Source organism: Thunnus thynnus, chromosome 14, assembly GCF_963924715.1.
Source record: "Thunnus thynnus chromosome 14, fThuThy2.1, whole genome shotgun sequence".
Taxonomy (NCBI): Eukaryota; Metazoa; Chordata; class Actinopteri; order Scombriformes; family Scombridae; genus Thunnus; species Thunnus thynnus.
The window spans coordinates 30,835,416-30,858,406 of record NC_089530.1 but is presented as its reverse complement, the minus strand read 5'-3'; the positions used below and the strand labels follow the sequence as shown (position 1 = coordinate 30,858,406).

Below are 22,991 nucleotides of genomic sequence, written 5' to 3'. Positions count from 1 at the left end.
TTTGAAGAATTTAACTCTACACTGATCTATAATGTTAATCACATCTGGACTTACTGAGCCTTTCTGCAGTTCCTCACAGCTGGGATCAGTCTCCGTCGTCCCTCCTCTGATGTGTTGTACTTGTTCAGGTCCAACTCATCCAGAACCTCCTCTGACATCTGCAGCATATAGGCCAGAGCTGAGCAGTGGATCTCAGAGAGTTCCTTCTCTGATTTTTTCCCTGACTTCAGGAACTCTTGGATCTCCTGATGTACTGAGCGGTCGTTCATCTCCATCAGACAGTGGAACATGTTGATGCCTCTGTCAGGAGAGATATCCTCACTGTTCATCTTCTTCAGGTTGTTGATGACTCTCTGGATGATTTCTGGACTGTTCTTTGTCCGACCCAGCAGACCTCCTAAGAGACTCTGGTTGGACTCCAGAGAGAGGCCATGAAGGAAGCGAACAAACAGGTCCAGGTGGCCATTTTCACTTCTGACTGATTTTTCCATGGCTCCCATCAGGAAGACATCCAGAGATGAGTGACTGTGTTGTTTTCCCAGGAAGTCCTCCAGTACCTTGGTGTTTCTGCTGGTGTAACAGTGGTACATGTAGACTGCAGCCATAAACTCCTGAACGCTCAGATGAACAAAGCAGTAGACTGTTTTCTTGAAGATCACACTCTCTCTTTTGAAGATCTGTGTACAAACTCCTGATAACACCGAGGCCTCTGTGACATCAAGACCACACTGCTCCAGGTCTTTCTGGTAGAACATGATGTTTCCTTTCTCCAGTTGTTCAAATGCCAGCCTTCCCAGCTTCAGAAGAACTTCCCTGTCAGACTCCGTCAGCTCCTGTGGACTCGTCTCATGTCCTTCATCATACTTGTGCTTCTTCCTCTTTGTCTGAACCAGCAGGAAGTGTGAGTACAGGTCAGTCAGGGTCTTGGGCAGCTCTCCTCTCTGGTCTGTAGTCAACACTTGCTTCAGAACCTTAGCAATGATCCAGCAGAAGACTGGGATGTGACACATGATGTGGACGCTCCTGAATGTCTCGATGTGTGAGATGATTCTGCTGGACAACTCTTCATTACTGAATCTCCTCCTGAAATACTCCTCCTTCTGGGCTTCAGTGAAGCCTCGTACTTCTGTTTCCCTGTTAACACATGTTCGAGGGATCTGATTGGCTGCTGCAGGTCGGGAAGTTATCCAGATGAGAGCCAAAGGAAGCAGATTCCCCTTCAAGAGGTTTATCAACAGCATGTTTACTGATGACGTCTGTGTGACATCAGACACAACCTCATTGTTTTTGAAATCCAGTGAAAGTCTGCTTTCATCCAGGCCGTCAAAGATGAACAAAACTTTCCAGTCATCGAGCTTCTCTGCTGTGATCTTCTGTAATGTTGGATGGAATTCATGGATCAGCATGAGGAGACTGTACTGCTCATCTTTGATCAAGTTCAGCTTCCTGAATGAAAGCAGAATCACCAGACTGACATCTTGGTTTTCCGAGCCCTCTGCCCAGTCCAGAGTGAACTTCTGCACTGAGAAGGTTTTTCCAACGCCAGCAACGCCGTTAGTCAGAACGACTTTGATGTGTTTCTGTTGGTCAGGTAAGGGTTTAAAGATGTCGTGACACTTGATTGGAGTGTCATGGAGGGTCTTCATCTTGGAAGCTATTTCAAGCTGCCTCACCTCATGTTGGGTTTTAACATCTTTACTCTTTCCCTCTGTGATGTAGAGCTCAGTGTAGATACTGTTGAGGAGGGTTTCACTTCCTGATTCATCAGTTCCTTCAGTCACATGTTGACATTTCTTTATCAGAGTGATCTTATATGTATTTAAAACCTCCTGCAGACCACCATCTGCTGAAAGAGCAGAAAAATACAGATCTGAACATCTATCAGTTTGCTTACATGCACTTGCATAACCAGGTCACTCAGAGAAACCAGGTTACGTGGGTAATCAGGGAACGTATTAACATGCACAGTAGTAACCTGGTTACTACGAATATGTGAATAAGCAACAATTCAGTGATCAGATTTCTCCTCTACACTGACCTTATTCTCAAAGCATGACTTTCTTATTATATCTGTATTAATGATAGAAGACGTTGTTAGTCCTGACTTTTTGTTCTGTTTTGCTCTGTGTGTCTGAGTCAGAACTTTTTCTCACAACATGAATGTGTTTGAATTCAACAAACAGTAAAATGTTAAGTGGTGGAAACCGACTTACTTACACTTCTAGAGGTTACTTTGTGTTCCAGTTTTAGTTGGACTTTAAATATAAGGATAAATCCCTCTGTGTAAAACTAACTTTCCCTGTCTACAGTCTTTTGTTAAGTACATGTTATGTTCATAAATGGCAGAGAAACTGACAGGGCCGGACTGGGAAAATCATTCAGGCTGGGAAATATAGCGTGAAATATAGTCCCAGTCAGGCCACTTTTTAAGCGGAGGGTCTGAGGGTCCCCACTAGAAATATTTTAGTTACAAATACTTGATTTCCTGCATTCTGGTGAATTTTAGTGCATGTGAATAACAAACTAATGAGCCAACATCTGCTTAGTATAATGTACTGTTATGAACCTCAAATAAAACCAAAGCTGCATATCAATAAGGAGGGAGACGACACAAGGACTAACTTTTGACCAATAGTTATTAAATAGTAAATAACTAAATAAAGAACTAATATACTAACAAATAGAAAATGTCTTGTACCTGCAGGTTGCTCTGAAGTAGTGGGCTTCTGTACTACTGTGGCACCAGTGCTTCTCTCTCCACCTTCAAAAAGAAAAAAGCAAAAGCACAGCACAGCATATCTTTTAATGTACCAATATAATGCAGTTAACAACTGCACAATACCCTCCTCAGTTTACTGATATACACTAACAGTTACCCATCATAGGTTAAAAAAGCCCTTTAACCAACACAAACATTAAATAACACAGATCTTTAAGTTTCAACTAATTACAGCAGCCTGAATAGTGACAGAAGACGTTGTGAGCTCAAAGTTTGAATTCACTGACTGAGATTTTCACCAAAATGCATTAATTTTCAGATAATATTGACTAACATGGCAGCATTTAGCTGCATCTCCTGCAAGCGCCTTTCTTTTTCTCTCTTTCCCTCTCTGCTCCACCCTTCCTCTTTTTCCACCGTCCATCTTGCTGCTCAGTCATTTAGCCTCTAAATTAGAGATGGGCAAAAATGAACAAACAAATCTTTTTGAATGAATCTTTTTAGTGTCCGGTATGTACCGGGTCAGCCCGTCGAACGTACTGAGTGCTCATGAATCCAGGACTTCTCCCACTCATACCGCCCACACCCACCCACTGTTATCGTAGGGTACTGTTCACACTGCCTGCCTGTCCGTTACAGTGGTGCAGTTGCTCAAAACATGAATGAGCACCAATGAATCATTGTCTCAAACGAGAACATCAGTAAGTGACTTGAGTCGAGACAGCCTGGCAGCTACTCACTGAACGAGATCAAATGTACCGTTCTCTCGAACTAGGACATATGAGTGAACAAGAAGCGATTTAATCGAACTCCAGTCAAGACAGATGGCAGGTTAAACTGAACGAGACTGAACGAACTGCTGCTCTCTCGAACTAGGTCTGCTACCTGCCCCTCAAAATGACCAACAGATCGTTGGTACGTGTCACATCACATTTCTGTAACATCGTATTGAGCTCATATAGCCTACCTACATAGAAGAATGATGCATTTAAATTAATATTTTATCTTTATTAATGTAAACTTATACATGATGACTGGTAATGCACTGAAGAGAAATTTTGTGGGGCAGGCAGCACTGGCTGAGTGTCACAGAGAAACTGACGGCACATTTTGCAAAAAGTATCAAAACGCGAAAGGTTCAATAAATTTACATGTATCAACTTGAAGGAACTGATACTGTGAAAAGAATCGACGAATTGACTTTCTCCAGCAGAAATCCACCTGAGGAAATCAGGTTTCCCCAGTACAGTAACCAGTAATGGTTACTCTGTAGGACCACCCGTCAGAGTTACGTCACTGCCCACCTGACAAGAGTTCATTCATGTTTTCCACAGTTCGACCCACTATCTTTCAATAATCGAGTGATGACCCCCCAAATTACCTGCAGTGTGAAACCAGCCTCCAGGAAGTACTGTATGTCTCAGAACCGCCAGTATTTGTTGGTCAGTGGAGGAGATATCACCAGATTTACTGTGGGCATCGGTTTGCATAGTTATGTCTGCATTGTCATATGATCCTTTAGTCTGACTTCATGTGTATCTGTCCCATTACTGTTGAACTCATGCAATTTAGGCACTATGTGTTAAAAGGTCTATATCTCCTATACAGTTCTTTCTATGTTGACACAAACCTACTCAAATTAAAGCTGAGACTTTAATGTAGTTTCAGTTATTTTGTTTTAAATTGAATGTTCTGAAGCACAGAGCCTGAAGAACTAAAAAATATGTAACTGTCCAAATACTTATTGTCTGGACTGTTTCTCCTCACAGATCTGCTGTCTGGATGTGACGTCATGTTTGTCTCTTCCTGTGACTGACCTTCTGCTCCTGAGCTGATGTTCCCAACCAGATCGTTCCTCCTGATCATCTTTAAAATATTCTTGATCACTTCCACAGCTCCAGCAAATTCATATTTCTGCACCATTAGATCCACTGTGTCTGGCCGATCTGCTTTCGACAGCTGGCTCTCTTTGATGGGTGGGATGTCGTCCTTTTCATACCTCTTCAGGTGCCACTTGAAGTTCTTAAAATCATCATCATTTAAATCATCCAGAATGTTGAGAAGGTCCATCTCTGTCATCTTGGCTCTCTGGTAAAATCAGAGAACATTGATAAGAGAACAGTTGTGTTTCTGTCTGTCTGCCAGTAGAAACTCATTCTGTGTTTCTACTGGATCTGACTGATTTGACAAAAAGGCCAGTTTGGCCGCAGTCGTTTAAGTGTCAGAAAGACTCAAGAGGATCTTCAGTAAAACATCTCACCACAAGTTTACTCAGTAGCTGTTCTGGAGCTTTCTATCGGATTGCGTTTTCTCAGTTGTCATGGAAATGTAGGTGTCAGTGTTGGGGAAACTACTTTAAAGCCCTAATTTTAACTCTACTTATGAAAAGCATTCAACTACATTTTAACTGCTGTCAGAAACACTCAGCTTGTCAAACTAAAACTACTTTCAAAAAGTAGTTTAACTACATCCAAACTACATCACAGGAAATGACCACAATCTGAGTCTGTAATCTCATATTGTTACACAGAGGTATAACTGAACTGACACTGAGTAAAGTGTAGGTGTGTTTGATTTAGGGACCAGGGCAGGCCAATCCTCACTTAGGCAGCCTGAGGATGTGTTTTAAGGAGACGATTGGGAGCAATTGTTGAGGTGGAATCAGGAAAATGCTAAATTTCCAAGGAATTTCATACTATTCAATCACAGATATCTTGGTCACAAACTACAGGTGATTTTAATCAAATAGCAGGTGATTGCTATGACAGACTGTGTCCAATGAGCTGTGGCTTTGTGCCATATTGTACAGCAAAAAACATCATGAGAATACTATGAATATGTAGTTTGTAATTAACTACCTAAACTACATGAACCATAGTAGTTAACTGCTGAAATAGTTAAACTACCACTCAACTACTGCAGACTGTAGTTAAACTAGTAATTGAACTACATGTAGTTAACTTCTTGGTGTTTGTGTCAGAACTGGACCTTTTGTTTCTAACTGTTAATGCTGAACCACCTTAAAGCCTTCATCATTTCAGGTGACATCACACCTTTACAGGATTTTCACAAACCTGTTTAAATACCAAATAACAACAACAACAAAAACAATGTACACACTATGAATATGGGGTCTGTGCTTCTTTTTGTATCTACTGCTGAAAACATGTGAGAGCAAAGAGATTTGAACTTCTACATGTTTTAAACTCTGTGAATGAATATGAGACACATCCTGAACATTTATCTCCTGTAAACTCACAATGTGTTTGTAGAGTCTGATGCCTGCATGTAGTTTGTATCATTTACCGACATTTTATGAGCTGCAGCTTTGTTAAACACATCAGCTGCCACTTGAGATGTCAGCTGGAGTCTGAGGTAAACCAGTAAGACTGGAGACACACACACATACACAGTATAATAAACCCAGTCCTTCCTCTCAACTTAGTAGCTTCTTATTAGTTGACATGACTTTAACTACAACCATGTCACAAAGATAAACTTTGACTCTGGTTTAAATCCAACAAACAGACTTCAGATAAACATCTGTGTGGTTCTTAACTGTGACTTCTCTCTATTTTAACTGCAGCAGTGAGTCACGTTACATCACTGTGAGGACGCAGAAACCAGGAAAAGAACAAAGGAAACAACGTTTGAAGACGTCAACACTGTGATCTCACAGTTTAATCAACTAAACGATTAATCAGTAAAATAATCAGCAGATTGATCAATAATGACAGTAATCATTATTTGCAGCTCTGATATTAACACTCACCCTGCCTCAGACTGTTCCTCCTTCTGCTCTGTTGACTTTAAAATGGAGTCTGACTGAATACTTTCACTTTCACTGTTTGCTCCTCCCGCCTTCTTCTTTACAGGAAGTCACGTGCGTGCGTGTGTATGTGTGTGTGTGTGTGCGTGCATGTTTGTGTGTGTGTGTGTGTGTGTGTGTGTGTGTGTGTGTGTGTGTGTGTGTGTGTGTGTGTGTGCGCGCGTGTGCGTGCATGTGTGTGTGCGTGTGCGTGCGTGTGTGTGTGTGTTTTCTAGAGCCATTGTTGTATTGTGAAGTACTATGTGTTCAGCTGTGGTAATTCTCTTTTTTTGCAGTAGGTTGTATGTGGAGTATGGGGAAGGTATAAATAGGTACAAATAGGTACAAATAGGTGAGGCAGTAATCATAGAGCAGTTTTGCTCTTTTAGTCACCATTTAAAGTCGCTCTGAGCTTCTAGAATCACTTACAGCTTAAAGTGCGAGTATTGAATTTAATTTAAGAGCTTTGTGAAAAGTTTTCTGACTGTTTGCTGGCTGTTAGATACAAACTCAGACACACAGACTTCCTCATCGTACTAAATACAGTTATTCTCCAGTAAACGTGTGTTCTGTGTCAACAGATGAAGTCAAACAGATGAATCTGCATCTACAGTCCACAGGAAGATTAAACTAGACCCTCTGACAGTGAAATAATGATCATAATACTGTAACATTCACTCTGCATCACCGATGTTCCTCTGACCAAGAGGAGAAAAGAGGAAACAACATTTGAAGACCTCAAAACTGTAATTTCATATTTTTCTGACACAGTTTAATCAACTAAATGATTTATCCAAAAAATAATCATCAGATTGATCAATAATGACAGTAATCATTATTTGCAGCTCTGATATTAACACTCACCCTGCCTCAGACTGTTTCCTCCTTCTGCTCTGTTGACTTTAAAATGGAGTCTGGACGGACTTTCACCTTTACTGCCTACCTGTTAACTCCTCACCCTTCTTCTTTACTGGAAGTCGTGTGTGTGTGTGTGTGTGCATGTTTGTGTGTGTGTGTGTGTGTGTGTGTGTGTGTGTGTGTGTGTGTGTGTGTGTGTTTTCTAGAGCCATTGTTGTATTGTGAAGTACTATGTGTCCAGCTGTGGTAATTCTCTTTTTTTGCAGTAGGTTGTATGTGGAGTATGGGGAAGGTATAAATAGGTACAAATAGGTACAAATAGGTGAGGCAGTAATCATAGAGCAGTTTTGCTAGTCACCATTTAAAGTCGCTCTGAGCTTCTAGAATCACTTACAGCTTAAAGTGCGAGTGTTGAATTTAATTTAAGAGCTTTGTGAAAAGTTTTCTGACTGTTCGCTGGCTGTTAGATACAAACTCAGACACACAGACTTCCTCATCGCACTAAATACAGTTATTCTCCAGTAAACGTGTGTTCTGTGTCAACAGATGAAGTCAAACAGATGAATCTGCATCTACGGTCCACAGGAAGATTAAACTAGACCCTCTGACAGTGAAATAATGATCATAATACTGTAACATTCACTCTGCATCACCGATGTTCCTCTGACCAAGAGGAGAAAAGAGGAAACAACATTTGAAGACCTCAAAACTGTAATTTCATATTTTTCTGACACAGTTTAATCAACTAAATAATTTATCCAAAAAATAATCATCAGATTGATCAATAATGACAGTAATCATTATTTGCAGCTCTGATATTAACACTCACCCTGCCTCAGACTGTTTCCTCCTTCTGCTCTGTTGACTTTAAAATGGAGTCTGGACGGACTTTCACCTTTACTGCCTACCTGTTAACTCCTCACCCTTCTTCTTTACTGGAAGTCGTGTGTGTGTGTGTGTGCATGTTTGTGTGTGTGTGTGTGTGTGTGTGTGTGTGTGTGTGTGTGTGTGTGTGTGTGTATGTGTGTGTGTGTGTACCAGGTATTCCTCATGTTGTGAGGACATAAATCTGTTTAAACAGACACATGTGGGGACTCGCCTTCCTTTTGGGAACAGTTTTTGGACTTTTTCTCTAATCTTTGATTTTTGCTGAAATATTGGATCATTTGAACATTTATTGAAATGAAAGCATGTGAGAAGTTTAGAGGGAAAAATCACTATTTGGTGGAGCTGTTAACAACTCATAGACATGTGAAATGTGACCCCGACTACACACTGCTTTTTGTAAGACGTCAAAAGACAAAAAGGTTGGAAACCACTGGTTTCATCTTTAACAATGTGTTGTATTTTAAAAGCTTGTTATATTATCTATTGTGTCAAATCTTCATCTGAAAAGTAACTAAAGCTGTCAAGTAAATGTAGTTGAGTAGAAAGTACAATATTTCCCTCTGAAATGTAGAAAGTAGCATCACATGGAAATACTCAAGTAAAGTACAAGTACCTCAAAACTGTACTTAACTACAATACTGGAGTAAATGTACTTAGTTACTTTCATCACTGTCTTTGACACACCTTAATATGTGTGAAAATGTTAAACATCGTTAAACGTCAAATGTCTGTCCATCACTGACAGTGAATGAAGACGCTGAGTCGTCGGATTGTACGAAGCTGTAAACAGTTTTATTATTGTGACATCAGAGCAGCAGAACAAACCAACATTCATCAGAAACACACTGCTGAACAAACACCTGTCTGTGTAGAAGTCACTTGGTGTGTTAAGGTTTTGTGTCGCTCTGTTCTCGTCTATGTACAGGTGCTACATCAAACCATGCAGAGCATGTGATTGGCTGCCAGCCATCAGGTGATCTGACAACCCAGAGAAGTGCAGTGCAGAGAAATAAACCAGGAACATTCAGACCAAACCAAAAGAAAAAAATCATTTAAAAGGTGAACAGGAAGTGTGGGTGTTTGTGGGAGAGGTCACATCTCAGTCTCAGCCAATAAGCTCTCACCTAGACCTGATGTCAGCAAGACCATCTGGGGGCTGGAGTCTGTAGGGTTAAAGAACGACACGTTTAGAAAAGGACCAGACCGCCATGTCCCAACGTTTCTGAAACCAGTAAATACAAATCCTGGTGATCATTTTCCAAATCATCAATCACTTTTTAGATTGATTTCCTTCCAGGCAGCCATTTTGTTTCTATGAAAATCAACCAGCAGAGAAATAATCCATCACAGCAAATGTTAAGTCATGTTTATTTGAGAAATAGTTTGAAAAGTTCAGCACAACCCCCCATAAAACCACAACGTGATATTTTTACATTCCAGTTTTTGTATGAGGCTAGCAGTTTCCCTGTTTCAGTCTTTATGCTAAGCTAAGCTAACTGGCTTCAGCTGCATATTCATCAATCTGAACATCTAACTCTCCGTCAGACAGAGAATAAGAAGAGTTCCCAAAATGTGAAACTGTTCCTTTGAAGGAAATCAATCTAACAGCTGATTTGGAAAATGTTATAAATACAGTACATACATCATTTCTAGTACTTTAGCTAAACACGTGTGTTCATTCATTCAAAGAAACTCTGTTAGAAGTGTCCTCATAATGTCTGAAGTTCATGTTTTCATCAGGTGAAAGAATTTTCTAAAGGACCGGTCACATCAGAACTTCATCTTTCTGAAATATTTGGTTATTGAAGCTTGATGAAGACGTGATTATTCTTCAGGCTAGTTGGTGAACTGCAGCTGGTGAGCTAACCATGCTAGGGAAACGTGGTGGTGCTAGTCAGTCACAATAGGTTAGCTTGGTCGCTAACAGGTCAATATTGAACAGACATATCAGCATCATGTCCTCCTGTCTGCTAACTGTGTGTAAACAGTCTCTGAACAGTTTTTACTCTGACAGCTTCAATAAAACTGGATGTTAGCAACACAGCTAATAAGCTACGATGGCTTCCTCCATTTAGGACTATTTTCAGCACCCTTAAGCAGCTGTCGCACCACAAAGTGGCTTTTAGAGCTGCAACTAACTATTATTTTCATTATTGATTAATCTGTTGATTATTTTCTTGATGAATTGATTAGCTGATCTGTAAAATGTCAGAAAATGGTGAAAAATGTGGATCAGTGTTTCTCAAAGTCCAAGACAACGTCCTCAAATGTCTTGTTTTGTCCAAAATACAAAGATATTCAGTTTACTGTCATAGAGACTAAAGAAACCAGAAAATATTCACATTTAAGAAGCTGGAACCAGAGAATATTAACTCAAAATGATTAATCAATTACCAAAATAGTTGGTGATAAATTTTCTGTTGATTGACTCGATTAATCGTCTAATTGTTGCAGCTCTAGTGTGTTGAGTTAACTTTATTGCCTTATTTGCCTCAGTGAGCTGACTGTGTAACAGGACAGACAGGACAATATTCAACACAACATACTACTAATAAAACATATACATGTATGTATGTATGGACATTGTAAAATACACAATGTACCATAAATATAAAAGATAAGCTAAAAACTATAAACTTTAAAGTCATAGGTTTGTAATGTAGAAGTTAAATAACCCCAACATGTTAAAATAGCATAAATAATTATAAAGAAGCATAAACTAAAAAACAAGATGTACCTTTAAAGAGCCACAGGGAGTGTGTGTGTGTGTGTGTGTGTGTGTGTGGCTGTCGACCTTCACTCCTCCTCCTCTTCCTCCTCTTTGATCTGAATTTGAACTGAATATCTTTGTGTTGTGGACAAAACAAGACATTTGAAGACATCGACTTGGACTTTGGGAAACACTGATCAACATTTTTCACCCTTTTCTGACATTTTATAGACCAAACGAGTCATCTATTAATCCAGAAAATAATCAACCGACTCGTCGATTATAAAAATAATGGTTACTTGCAGCTCTAATATACATATAAACTGTATATATATGACTAAAAACAGGAGGCGACGACGCCGTGGTCTCAGTGAGGACTGGCAGGTCTGGTTTCAGATCAACATCTCCCCCTGCTGGACAAACACAGGAACACCTGAGAGACTGAAGACTTCCTGGAAAAAAGGCTTATCAGCACTGATATGAAGGCTGAATCCTAATGTCCATCCTCTGGACTGAGCCTGAGACTGAGGGGATGAAATGCACTACGAGACCTCAAGTGTTTCCATCTCTGTCAGTGTTTTTCTTGCTCCTCCTCTATTTTTGGAGAGGCAAGAGGAAGATCAAAATATGAAAAAGAATATTTGGTTGAAATAAACCATTACCAAATCTCAGTATTATTTATAAAATATTTTTTCTCTCTTCTGTGGAAAACAATGCATTATTGAAATTCTGGTTAAAATGCTTCAACAGTGACACCTGCAGGTCAGGAGGAGAAAGAGCAGTGTGTGTGAAGTGATGGTGGGGGCTCCTGCTGTCCTCCTCAGGACGGGATCTCTTACATCAATTCAATGTTCTTCATTTTTTTCATGCTAATCTGTGATTGGCCAAGACACGTAAAATGACGCTCCAAGGGAGGCTGTCCTCCCTAACCAATCAACAACCAGAATACAATATTGACATCACGTTGGTCCAATGATAGTTTCCAGATTTCATCTTCAAGTCTCTACACTGTAAGGCAGAGCAGCAGCAGTAGATAGCTCCTTGTGTTAGCCAATACAACAGTTAGCTTGTTGTAGCAGCCTGAAGGACTCTTTATACATCCATGGAAGGACTGTTGTTAAGCTAACCGGAGAGTGGATCTGGGGTCTCATTTATAACCATTGCTACACACAAAACGGGGCCTGAAAGAGACGTAGGCCACTTCCCAGGCACAGCCCCACCTGCTGTCAGCAGAAAGAACTGTGCAAACAAATGATGTTATAATCAATTTTCAAATTTTTATCTGCTATAATTTATTATCTTTGAATATAGCATCTTCATAAATTGCATTATATAATTTGTGTTGGGATTTTAGTTCATTTTTAATTGTTCCCTGCCTTGCTGCTTCAGACTGCGTATTGCTGATTCGTGTCCGCAGCGGGCCTACGGTGGCCGGCGTGAATGTAGGGCTAGCCTCTCTCTCACAATGCAATGCGTATTGTACGTGGGAAAATATGAATACGCATGCTCAGAGTGTTCGTGTATTCAGTGCATGGATGTTGTTGCTGGATACCGGACTAAAAATGGCGCCCATTCAGTCCTATAGGAACTGCTCGCCTGGCGCATACGTCCATGGATGTATAATAAGAGCTGGATAGGGCGGCGCTGCTCAGCCTTGCAGCCAATTTTTCCCAGTGGCCACTCGCAGTATTGCAGCGAAAAATCATAGACCACCATTGTAAAACAGATGTCTGTAAAACTGTTGACAGGACGCCTCGAACTGCAAACAACATCAACTATGACTCTTTCTATTGTGAACTTTTGATCCATGGAGGTTTTATGTTTGTAAAGCTTAAAGCTTAAAATATGAGATACTAATGCAGAAAGTTGTATTATCTTTTTTTTTAAAGACAGTAAAATATTATGATTGCTAATACTTCTTATATTTATTTTATTTTCTTGGCATAAATGTACTTAATGTATAAATGTACCACTGTGTTTAGTGAAAGTGAATCAGTGTGAGTTTGGTTTTTACACGTGTTTTTATATTTCACAGTGTTTTATACAGCAGTGAATTCTCTGAATCAACAGTGTTTTCCTCTGTGTGCTCTTCACTGTTACTAGCTGATAAAACAGAAACGCTGCGTCTCTCTGCAGCTTTCAGACCTAATTTATAGGTGTAATTTATCTGTGGAGTGTGTGTGTGATGTTCTCTGAGGTTTTTATAACAAACTGTGTGCAATAAAGTTGTGAATGATGAGCTCAGAAAGCTGTCAGCTGGTGTTTTTCCGTTCAGACAGCAGACATGACAGACGGAGAGAAGAAACAGGAGAGTCGTCAGATCTGAGACGGAAACAGTTCATCACTCACATTCAGAAACAAACCAACTGTGTGAATGATCCCTTCGTTCAGTTGATTCAAAATGCCCCCAAAGATAAACAAAATGTTTTGGATCAGTTTGGATCAGTATGAAACTCTCCTGGTTGAATCATCAGAACATGAACATGAACAACTGTCTGAGACGTTAACTACGACTCCCAAGATGCATTTCAGTAACAAACATCCAATCACAGAGCTTCAAATCCAGTCATGTGCTCTGCTAACAGAGAGCTGAAGATAAAGATTATGATGTTATTTTTAATCTGCAGATTAAATTCATTCATTTTAGATTCTGGGTTATTTGTGGACGAATTCAGCAACTAAACACCGTGTTGTTTTTACTTTTATGACGAATCGTTTTAAATTCACTGCCTCTCTGATTCACACCTCTGACTGGCCTCGTCTCCATAGCAACAGCAGCAGAGACTCATGGGTATTGTAGTATTTAGAGACATCCACCAAACCGACAGAAAACACCAGATTTGTCAGAAACTATATGTGGAAATAACTGAAACTGTTGTGAGAACATCAAGATATATGATGGGTAAATCTTCCAGAAATGTAATTAATTTTTTTTATGTAAACAGAAAATAAAATTTATAGTTGAGAGTTTTTGTTTTTCAGAGCTGAAGCTAGAAGAGACGAGATTATTGATGGGTTTGAAATAAAATTGATGTTGATATTCCTTAACTGTGTTGTTCAATAAAAATATTCTGTAAAACAAGAAATGGACAAAAAAGCTGAAATAACACATTTAACAAACAACTGTAGTTCCCAAAAATGTTTAACTGCTCCTTTAAGATACGGGCATAAAATTTGAATTTAACCCGTTAACATCAATGTAAAAATACTCCATTACAAGTAAAAGTACATAAGTATTATGAGCTTGATGTAGTTAAAGTATTGCAGTAAAAGTACATAAGTATTATGAGCTTGATGTAGTTAAAGTATTGCAGTAAAAGTACATAAGTATTATGAGCTTGATGTAGTTAAAGTATTGCAGTAAAAGTAGTGGTTTGGTCCCTCTGACTGATATATTATTATATATGACATCATTAGATTATTAATAGTGAAGCATCAGTGTTAGAGCAGCATGTTACTGTTGTAGCTGCTGGAGGTGGAGCTAGTTTACACTACTTTATATACAGTTAGCTAGTTTAGTCCAGTGGTTCCCAACCTAGGGGTTGGGCCCCTCCAAAGGGTCAGCAGATAAATCTGAGGGGTCGTGAGATGATTAATGGGAGAGGAAGGCGAGGTGAGTTTATTTGTACAGGATGTTTCAACAACAAGACAATTCAAAGTTCTTCACGTAAAACATAAAAGACATCGAGACAAAATGTAAAAGAAACACATTATAAAAAGACATTTAAATACAATTAAAAAGAGTTATTTAAGAGTTAAGACACTAGAAAATAAAAAATAAGCTAAAATAGAGTAAGACAGATAAAACAGGAGAATAAAAGTTACAGTGCAGTGCAAGAAGTGAATCTGGCATGGTAACGCTGGTGCTGCACAGAAGGACTCGCTCAGCAAAATTGTGAGTATTTCTGGAAAAATAAACAGCACTAAGCAAGAAAACCTTACCCACATCTACAAGACCCGGACCCTCTCAAAGACTGGAAACCTGCTACTTCACCTGTTCAAAAGGTCAGCATTACGGCCTTTAAATGATGCTGCAGCGCCTCCTTGTGGACAAATAAATGAGTCTGTTTCAGTAGGTTCATTTCTGCTCCACCATGTAGTTAAATACCAATTAAGGCCTTAGCCAATCAGGGAAGGACACCAATACCGCTGCGTCCTGCTCTGTAGCAGCCGGTGTGTTGCTGATAGTTCACCACATCAAAGTGGGTTGCCTTGTTGGTGGGATATATTTCATCTCCTTTCCAGTAATTCCAGCCTGGATTCTTTCTGTGAAGAGACTTTTGTGGACTGAGAGATCCTGTGCATCCATGAGACTGTAAGTCTTAAATCATTCTGTTGACAGGTTGAAGAATATTACTGTTGTTGTTATTTCCTGTCTGTTAAAATCCATGACCTTGGTAAGTTAATGTGCTCTGTGCATAATTCACATTTATTTCATTTAGTTTGTGTGTGGATCAATTCAGCTTATTGATTATCACCTTTCTGACAATGTCAACAGAAACTGTAAATGTAAAAGCTTCATAAATGTAGAATATATGGCAGAGCTGTTGTATTGGATCGCATTAGATTGCACAGGTGTTCCTAATAAAGTGAGTGTGTGTGTGTGGTAGTTAATAAAGCACCAGTTGAGGATATCTTCTTCTCCAGTTCTTACCAGACTATCTGTGGTGCAATAATAGGACGTCTTAAGCTTGGGCTCACATAACCAACACCTTCTCCATCACACACCCACAACACCCTGTTCAGTGAGCTTTAGCCCCTCCCATCAGACCCACGTCTTCGGGCCCCCAACTGCAAAGGTAACCGAGTAGGTCATGGGCATGGTCATTAGGCATGAGGAGTGAGATGGTTAGGGTTAGGGGTCGGGAGGGTTGTGTAGTAAGTAGTAGTACTGTGCGTCCGCAGACAGACTCTTCTCACAGTAACAGAGCAAGGAATTCCTTTATCCCATCAGCCATCGCTCTCTATAACACAAAGCAGCACAAGGAGGGCGGGTGTGTATGTGTTGCACATACAAACTGCTCACAGCAGTACTGTAGTCAGTGCTGCACAGTGGAAAGTATGGTATTGTGTATATTTCTGGGCTGCATTGTGTCTTCTCTCACATTGAATCTTTGTTCTCCAGGAGCACTGCTGGACGCTGCTGTGTAGTAGTTTAGTGTATTTATGAAGGATGTGTGCCATGTGTGGACTATGTATTGGATTGCTTTTTTCTTCTTAGTGTGTGTGTTTCTTTTATTGTGTTAAGTTTTGGACAAACAATGCAAACCAATTTCCCTCTTAATCCTAATTTTTCTCTATTTTTTGACATTTGATAGACAAAGTGATGAATAGAGACATCTCTAACTAGATTTACTCTCCTCTCCTCACATGTTTTAAAATGTCTGTTTTCATGTATTTATTTCTCCTTGTTGTGTGTGTTCAGTCTGTATGGATTGCTGTTTTCTTGTATCGTCACTTGGTGGCGCTGTTTCCTTGTTTGTATATTTCACCTGATTTCAGCAATAAAGTGAAGGAATAAAGAAAACACAGACAATCTAAAGTTTCCTGGAAAGAACCAAGTACTTTATCACTAATTTATAGGTCAAATAAAGTCAGTGTTCAGTTGGTTCACTTCCAATGAATGAATTCCAGTTGCTAAGCTAGCATAAGCTAAAGTCTTTTAGTCAGTTCACAGCAGGTTAGACAAACATGCAAACTTGTTTCATCTACAGAAAAACATACAATTCAACATATATGAGAATAAAGTTTTCAATAATAAATGACTGATGAATAAATATGAACTCAGGTGGAAATGGAAATCTATAAATAGACCAAATTACACAGACAATTCTTTCCTGGAAACTTTGAAGAAATTAATCAGAAATTATAAGAATAATGGAGCTTTAAAATAAAATGTAACCATAAACTCAGATGGCGTCCTGGTGGTCCAGTGGTTTGACAAAAACATCTAACAGATCCACAGAAACAAAACAAAGAACACAGATTCAATCAAATATGGTTCATTTATACACAAAGACAGAAAAAATAACTACAATAAAAATAGATGTTATACATGAAGCTGAAGCTTGACACAGGATAAAAACACTGCAGGTTCATTTATTTCCACAGATGTTTATTAGAATTTGGTCTTTGTTTCCCACCATCATCATCCCACCACCCTCCCTTCACAAGTCTATAAAACTTCTCAAAACCAACGTTACACAATGTTTTACACAAAACTAATACACACATACAGGAAGAAAATAAACCAGTAAAACACACATTAGATTCACATTTAAGATGTACAGCATATAAAACAAAAATTATCAGTAGATCGGTGGATAAAATGAGTTTGAAGAAGTGATTTAAAGGAAGATAATGACTTATCAGACTGAGCTCCTCAAACAGGTTGATCCAGAGCCCTGACAGCAAAGACCAGGACCCATATTTATCTGTGCTGATAATCAGCACTAATTCATTTCCCACCACTCAGTGTCAACTTATAGAAAAACAAGCTACATTCATGCAAATCCTGGCTTTATTGATTTAATGATTCATTAGTTTTAAACTGCTGATGGCAGAGATATATTTCAAAGAGCTGTAAGGACACATAAGTCAACAGGAGGTTTAGCTGGAGATGAGTTGGACAGTGGAGAAGATACATTTCATGTTTTTAATGAAGTTGTGTCCACAGTCCGTTTGCATCATTATCACTGTGTGCAGTGTTGTACAATACATGCAAGATGCTGCACTAATGTAGGAAACAAGATGTAAAGGATGTGATTGGATATAGCTGGATCACACAGCTGGATCACATGATCTCACCTACAAGTTTAAATTATATAGTTATTGTTAAAGCCACTTGATTGGCTGACCAGTGTTTACTTACAGCCTGATGCAAATGACTTGTTAAATATCATTATGAGATATAAACTATTCATTGTGACATCATATGTTTGCATATAAAAGCTAGATAGATATCTTTAATATTTACACACAGAGCAACTCTGAAATGTCATCTGGAGCCATGAAGAGCCTTTAAAAGTAATCAATCAAATCTTTACAATCAATCCTAAAACAAACAGGTAACCAGTGAAGTGATGATAGAAATGGAGTAATATGATCTCTTTTCCTGCTTTTAGTTCAAAGTCTGACAGCAGCAGTGTTCTGTGCTGGTTTTATAGATATTATTTGAATATGTTTTAATAGTGAAAACAGGACTGGACGAGCTGCTGATATGATCATCAAAACTTAGACTGGAATCAAAATATACAAAGTTTTTCACCACAGAACCAAGATATGATTTGACCTGCATGCAGGTTTTCTGGACCAATGATAAATTCTTTCACAATTTAACTGAATGAAATTTGTGGACATCCAATCTGTCACATCTGGGCCCGTATTTATCAAGCATCTCAGAGTAGGAAATCACTCCTAACTGGCCAAAAATGATCAGAGTGACGCATCTCTGCTTCTACTTTTAGGAGAAAAAGCCTTTTATCAACTTTCCAAACTTGGTAAATGATTCGTATCTCTGCCAATATTTAGGAGCTGCAGGAGATGGAGTTCAGGCAGAGATATTCCCTGAGAGGAGAGATGTTTTGGGAACGCTTGATGACACTGAGCTTATTAAAAGATTGTTTGGACTAAAACAGAATCATTAGTGAGACTGACTTTGTGTGTGATGCAGAGGAGAACACATGATGTTTCTACAGAACATCATTTAAATAAATACAGAATGTCCTCACAATGTTACACTTTATGGTAACGGGGAAAATGCAGCTGTGCAACAGTGACGATTCTGTCAGAAGCGACAATGATGGAAGTCATGAATCAAACTTTGATCTGGCTTAATGCACATCGTAAAGATAATGAGCATGACGAGGGTCCTCAGTTACAGCCCACTAAAACTTTGCTTTACACACAATCATGTCAGCTGCATAATGAAGGATATCTCAACTTCATTACAACAGCTCCTCCAAATAACAGCAGAGCTACAGCCTGATATTTGAGAGAGGAGGATGCACCTGAACAATATATGTTTCTATTGTTACGCTGTATTTACCTTCATGTAGAGAACACAAGTTAACTTGGGGTGTAGTTGAAAGAGGAATTGGTCAGTGGAAGAGAAGATGTTCTTCATGGAGAGGGTTTGCAACATGTGTCTGTGCAATATGTGCAAGATGCAGCAGTATTACAGGCTGTGAAACCATGTGGCTGAACCAAGATCATTTCACACAGCTGAGTCTAATTATCTGTTATCTTCATTAACATATAGGCTACATTTATTTCTCAGGCTTTCTTTACACTTTGTAAATATCATCTTATAGTGAATTTTGGCATCCTAGTTTTGTTCCATAACCTTGGTAAGTTACCTGCCTGGTTACCTGCTTATACACATAATATACCAAATTACCACTGTTTCATATTTCCAGCTGAGACTGTGAGAAAACTACAACACGTCATCATTATTTCTACTTTGAGACGTCGCTGTTTTACCACAGTCAGAGCAGCACTCTCTCCCAGGAGTAATCCTTCTCCTGCTGACAGTCACAGTAAATTCTCTTCTGCTACATTAATTAGTTTTAGTCCTCGTTAACTCTCAGTGTGATTCTGAGACGCTTGATCAATATGGGCCCAGGGTCAGAGTCTGACTTATAACACCTGTTTTTAATCTTTTCTGCATCAAACAGCTCATGTATAACACATCTGTAAAGTGCTGATTCAACAAAATCTAGAGATAACTGTTCAGTTTGGAGTCAGTTAAGAGACTTAAGTGAAGATGACAAAATCCAGATCCAGACTCCGGTCCAGATGGATCATCAGGATACAGCTGATCCTCTCTCAACACTCACTCCTGGATGTTCACTCACACTCTGACAGAGATCACCAGTAGCTGATGAGAGAAGAAGAAACAACAGAGGTCATAAATCAGTGTTTAGTGAGACTCACTTCATCAGCTGTCAGTCAGTGATGCAGCACATGCAGTATAAAGAGCAGCAGGGACTTCAGTCCTGTTCAGACCAGAAGTGGAACAGCTGTGCAGCGTAGCCTGCTTCCTTTCAGAACACACTGAGCTCCAAGCTCACACACCTGCACGGACTTTTGCTATCAAGTCTGTTTACTCTGCAGATTTCACTCAAGTACACAGAGGAGATAAAGTTCTGAGAGTCATGAACACATCATTACTGCAGAAACAGAGACATTCACTCATCAGTTTACTGATGGATTTACTGTTGATACATGTGAACTGTTAGAAAAGTTGAAAGTTACAGAGTCTCTGTGGGACTTGAAGATCTTTCGTGCTGTTAATTCATCACATGAAAATCAATCAGAGCTCTCAGCTAAACAGCTGCTGTGATTCCTGGACTTCAGCAGAGGTTCTGGTCTGTATAAAGACCACATGGTTACTAAACGTAATGATGCTTGTGTGAAATCAGAGCCAGTGATTTGCAGGCTGCAGTCAGACTGATCTTAGAGCTCTGACAAAGATGAACTGATCAATTCTTTAGTGTTGAAATGAGAGAACAAACACTTTCAGATCAGATTTGATGGTAGGACAGTTTGATGATGAGGACCACTGTCTCTATACATCTTGTAAGGCTGTCAGCTGTAATCCAGCTTTATTACCTGCAGACATGAACACAACAACAACAGTCATCTTCACATCAACTCAAACACATGATCACAACAAGCTTCTGGCTGATCTGATTGGCTGACTGTTCTCTCTCTCTCTGTCTTTCTGTCCAATCCTGAAGCCTGTCACCATTCTCCTCTCACAGCCTCACTGAGGAAAGCAGCCACTGAGAAGGTTGAAGGTTCACCAGGAAATACTGGATCTTTGCTTTGATACTAACTGTGTTTAATACAAGACTGCTGAAACCAGCACAGACTGACTCCAACACTCTACTGACCTCAGAGTCTCCAGTCTACAGTCTGGACTCTCCTGAAGATCAGACAGCTGCTCCACATCTGAACTCTTCAGGCTGTTTCCTCCCAGATACAGCTTTCTCAGATGGGAGGGGTTGGACTTCAGAGCTGAGGCCAGAGAATCACAGCTGGTCTCTGACAAACTGCAGTCCCTCAATCTGAATAAAGAATAAATGACGTCATTTTAGAAGAAAAAGTTCCTGCTTGAAATCATTCAGTGTTTCATAATCTGTTCAGAGCTGAAGAAGGTTTAGAATGTAGAAGTTTAGAAAATGGAAACTCCAAACAGCTGAACCCAACAGGATGCAGGTTAAAAACTGTCAAATATAAACACAAGAAGAAGAGTTCTCAACATTCAGACACCTATTCATGTCAACGCTGATTCATAAAAATACTATGTTCATACTTTAAACACCTGCATTGATCTCTGAGTCCCTTTGAGTGAGTGTGTGTGTGTCTGTGTGCATGTGTGAATGTATGTGTGTGTGTGTGTGTGTGTGTGTTTGTGAGTGTGTGTGTGTTTGTGTGAGTGAGTGTGTGTGTGTGTGTGTTCTGAAGGATCAATATCAGTGATCAGACATTATTCATTAAAACACATTAAAGAATATAATAAAGAAATATTTCTCCTTCAGCAAGTTAACTTGATCAGTTTAAAACAGATTAGTTGAGAGGATCTTCTGTATATAGATGTGACTCTTTACCTAAAATTATAAACATTAATTGACTTTAACAACTAACAGTGGACATTTTCTACACTTTCTTTAAGAATCAGTCATCTTTTATAACTACACATTAGACTTTGTACAGTAAAAATTAAAATGTGGAAAACAGAAAATTAACTTGATGGATGTAAGTTATGTATGAACATAAATTAGGTTCAGTTGTTAAACATTAAGATCAACAATAGTAACAGACAGTCAGTGAACTGACCTCAGAGTCTCCAGTCTACAGTGTGGACTCTCCAGAAAATCACACAGCAGCTTCAATCCTGAAGACAAGTTGTTCTCACTGAGATCCAGCTCTCTCAGATGGGAGGGGTTGGACTTCAGGGCTGAGAGCAGAGAATCACAGCTGATCTCTGACAAACTGCAGCAACTCAATCTGAATAAAGAATAAATGACGTCACTTTAGAAGAAAAAGTTCCTGCTTGAAATCATTCAATGTTTCATAATCTGTTCAGAGCTGAAGAAGGTTTAGAATGTAGAAGTTTAGAAAATGGAAACTCCAAACAGCTGAACCCAACAGGATGCAGGTTAAAAACTGTCAAATACAAACAAAGAAGAAGAGTTCTCAACATTCAGACAACTATTCATGTCAACGCTGATTCATAAAAATACTATATTCATACTTTAAACACCTGCATTGATCTCTGAGTCCCTTTGAGTGTGTGTGTGTGAGTGTGTGTGTGTGTGTGTGTGTGTGTGTGTGTGTGTGTGTGTATGTGAGTGTGTGTGTGTTCCGAAGGATCAATATCAGTGATCAGACATTATTCATTAAAACACATTAAAGAATATAATAAAGAAATATTTCTCCTTCAGCAAGTAAACTTGATCAGTTTAAAACAGATATTAGTTGAGAGGATCTTCTGTATACAGATGTGACTCTTTACCAAATATTATAAACATTAATTGACTTTAACAACTAACAGTGGACATTTTCTACACTTTCTTTAAGAATCAGTCATCTTTTATAACTACACATTAGACTTTGTACAGTAAAAATTAAAATGTGGAAAAAAGAAAATTAACTTGATGGATGTAAGTTATGTATGAACATAAATTAGGTTCAGTTATTAAACATTAAGATCAACAATTGTAAAAGACAGTCAGTGAACTGACCTCAGAGTCTCCAGTCTACAGTGTGGACACTCCAGAAAATCACACAGCAGCTTCAATCCTGAAGGCAGGTTGTTGTCACTCAGATTCAGCTCTCTCAGATGGGAGGGGTTGGACTTCAGGGCTGAGAGCAGAGAATCACAGCTGATCTCTGACAAACTGCAGTAACTCAATCTGAATAAAGAATAAATGATGTCACTTTAGAAGAAAAAGTTCCTGCTTGAAATCATTCAATGTTTCATAATCTGTTCAGAGCTGAAG

At 39.1% G+C, this 22,991-nt stretch overlaps 1 protein-coding gene across 1 annotated transcript in view; it reads right to left on the bottom strand.

Annotated features, from left to right (window-relative positions):
• LOC137197494 (NACHT, LRR and PYD domains-containing protein 12-like) overlaps positions 1 to 22,991 on the bottom strand; it is a 316,885-nt gene that overhangs the window by 21,741 nt on the left and 272,153 nt on the right. The window contains exons 15-17 of the mRNA XM_067610953.1: positions 22,734 to 22,904; positions 21,826 to 21,996; positions 20,880 to 21,053 (exon numbers count right to left, since the gene is read on the bottom strand). Coding sequence (XP_067467054.1) covers positions 20,880 to 21,053; positions 21,826 to 21,996; positions 22,734 to 22,904 — 516 coding nt within the window. The remainder of the gene's footprint in view (positions 1 to 20,879; positions 21,054 to 21,825; positions 21,997 to 22,733; positions 22,905 to 22,991) is intronic.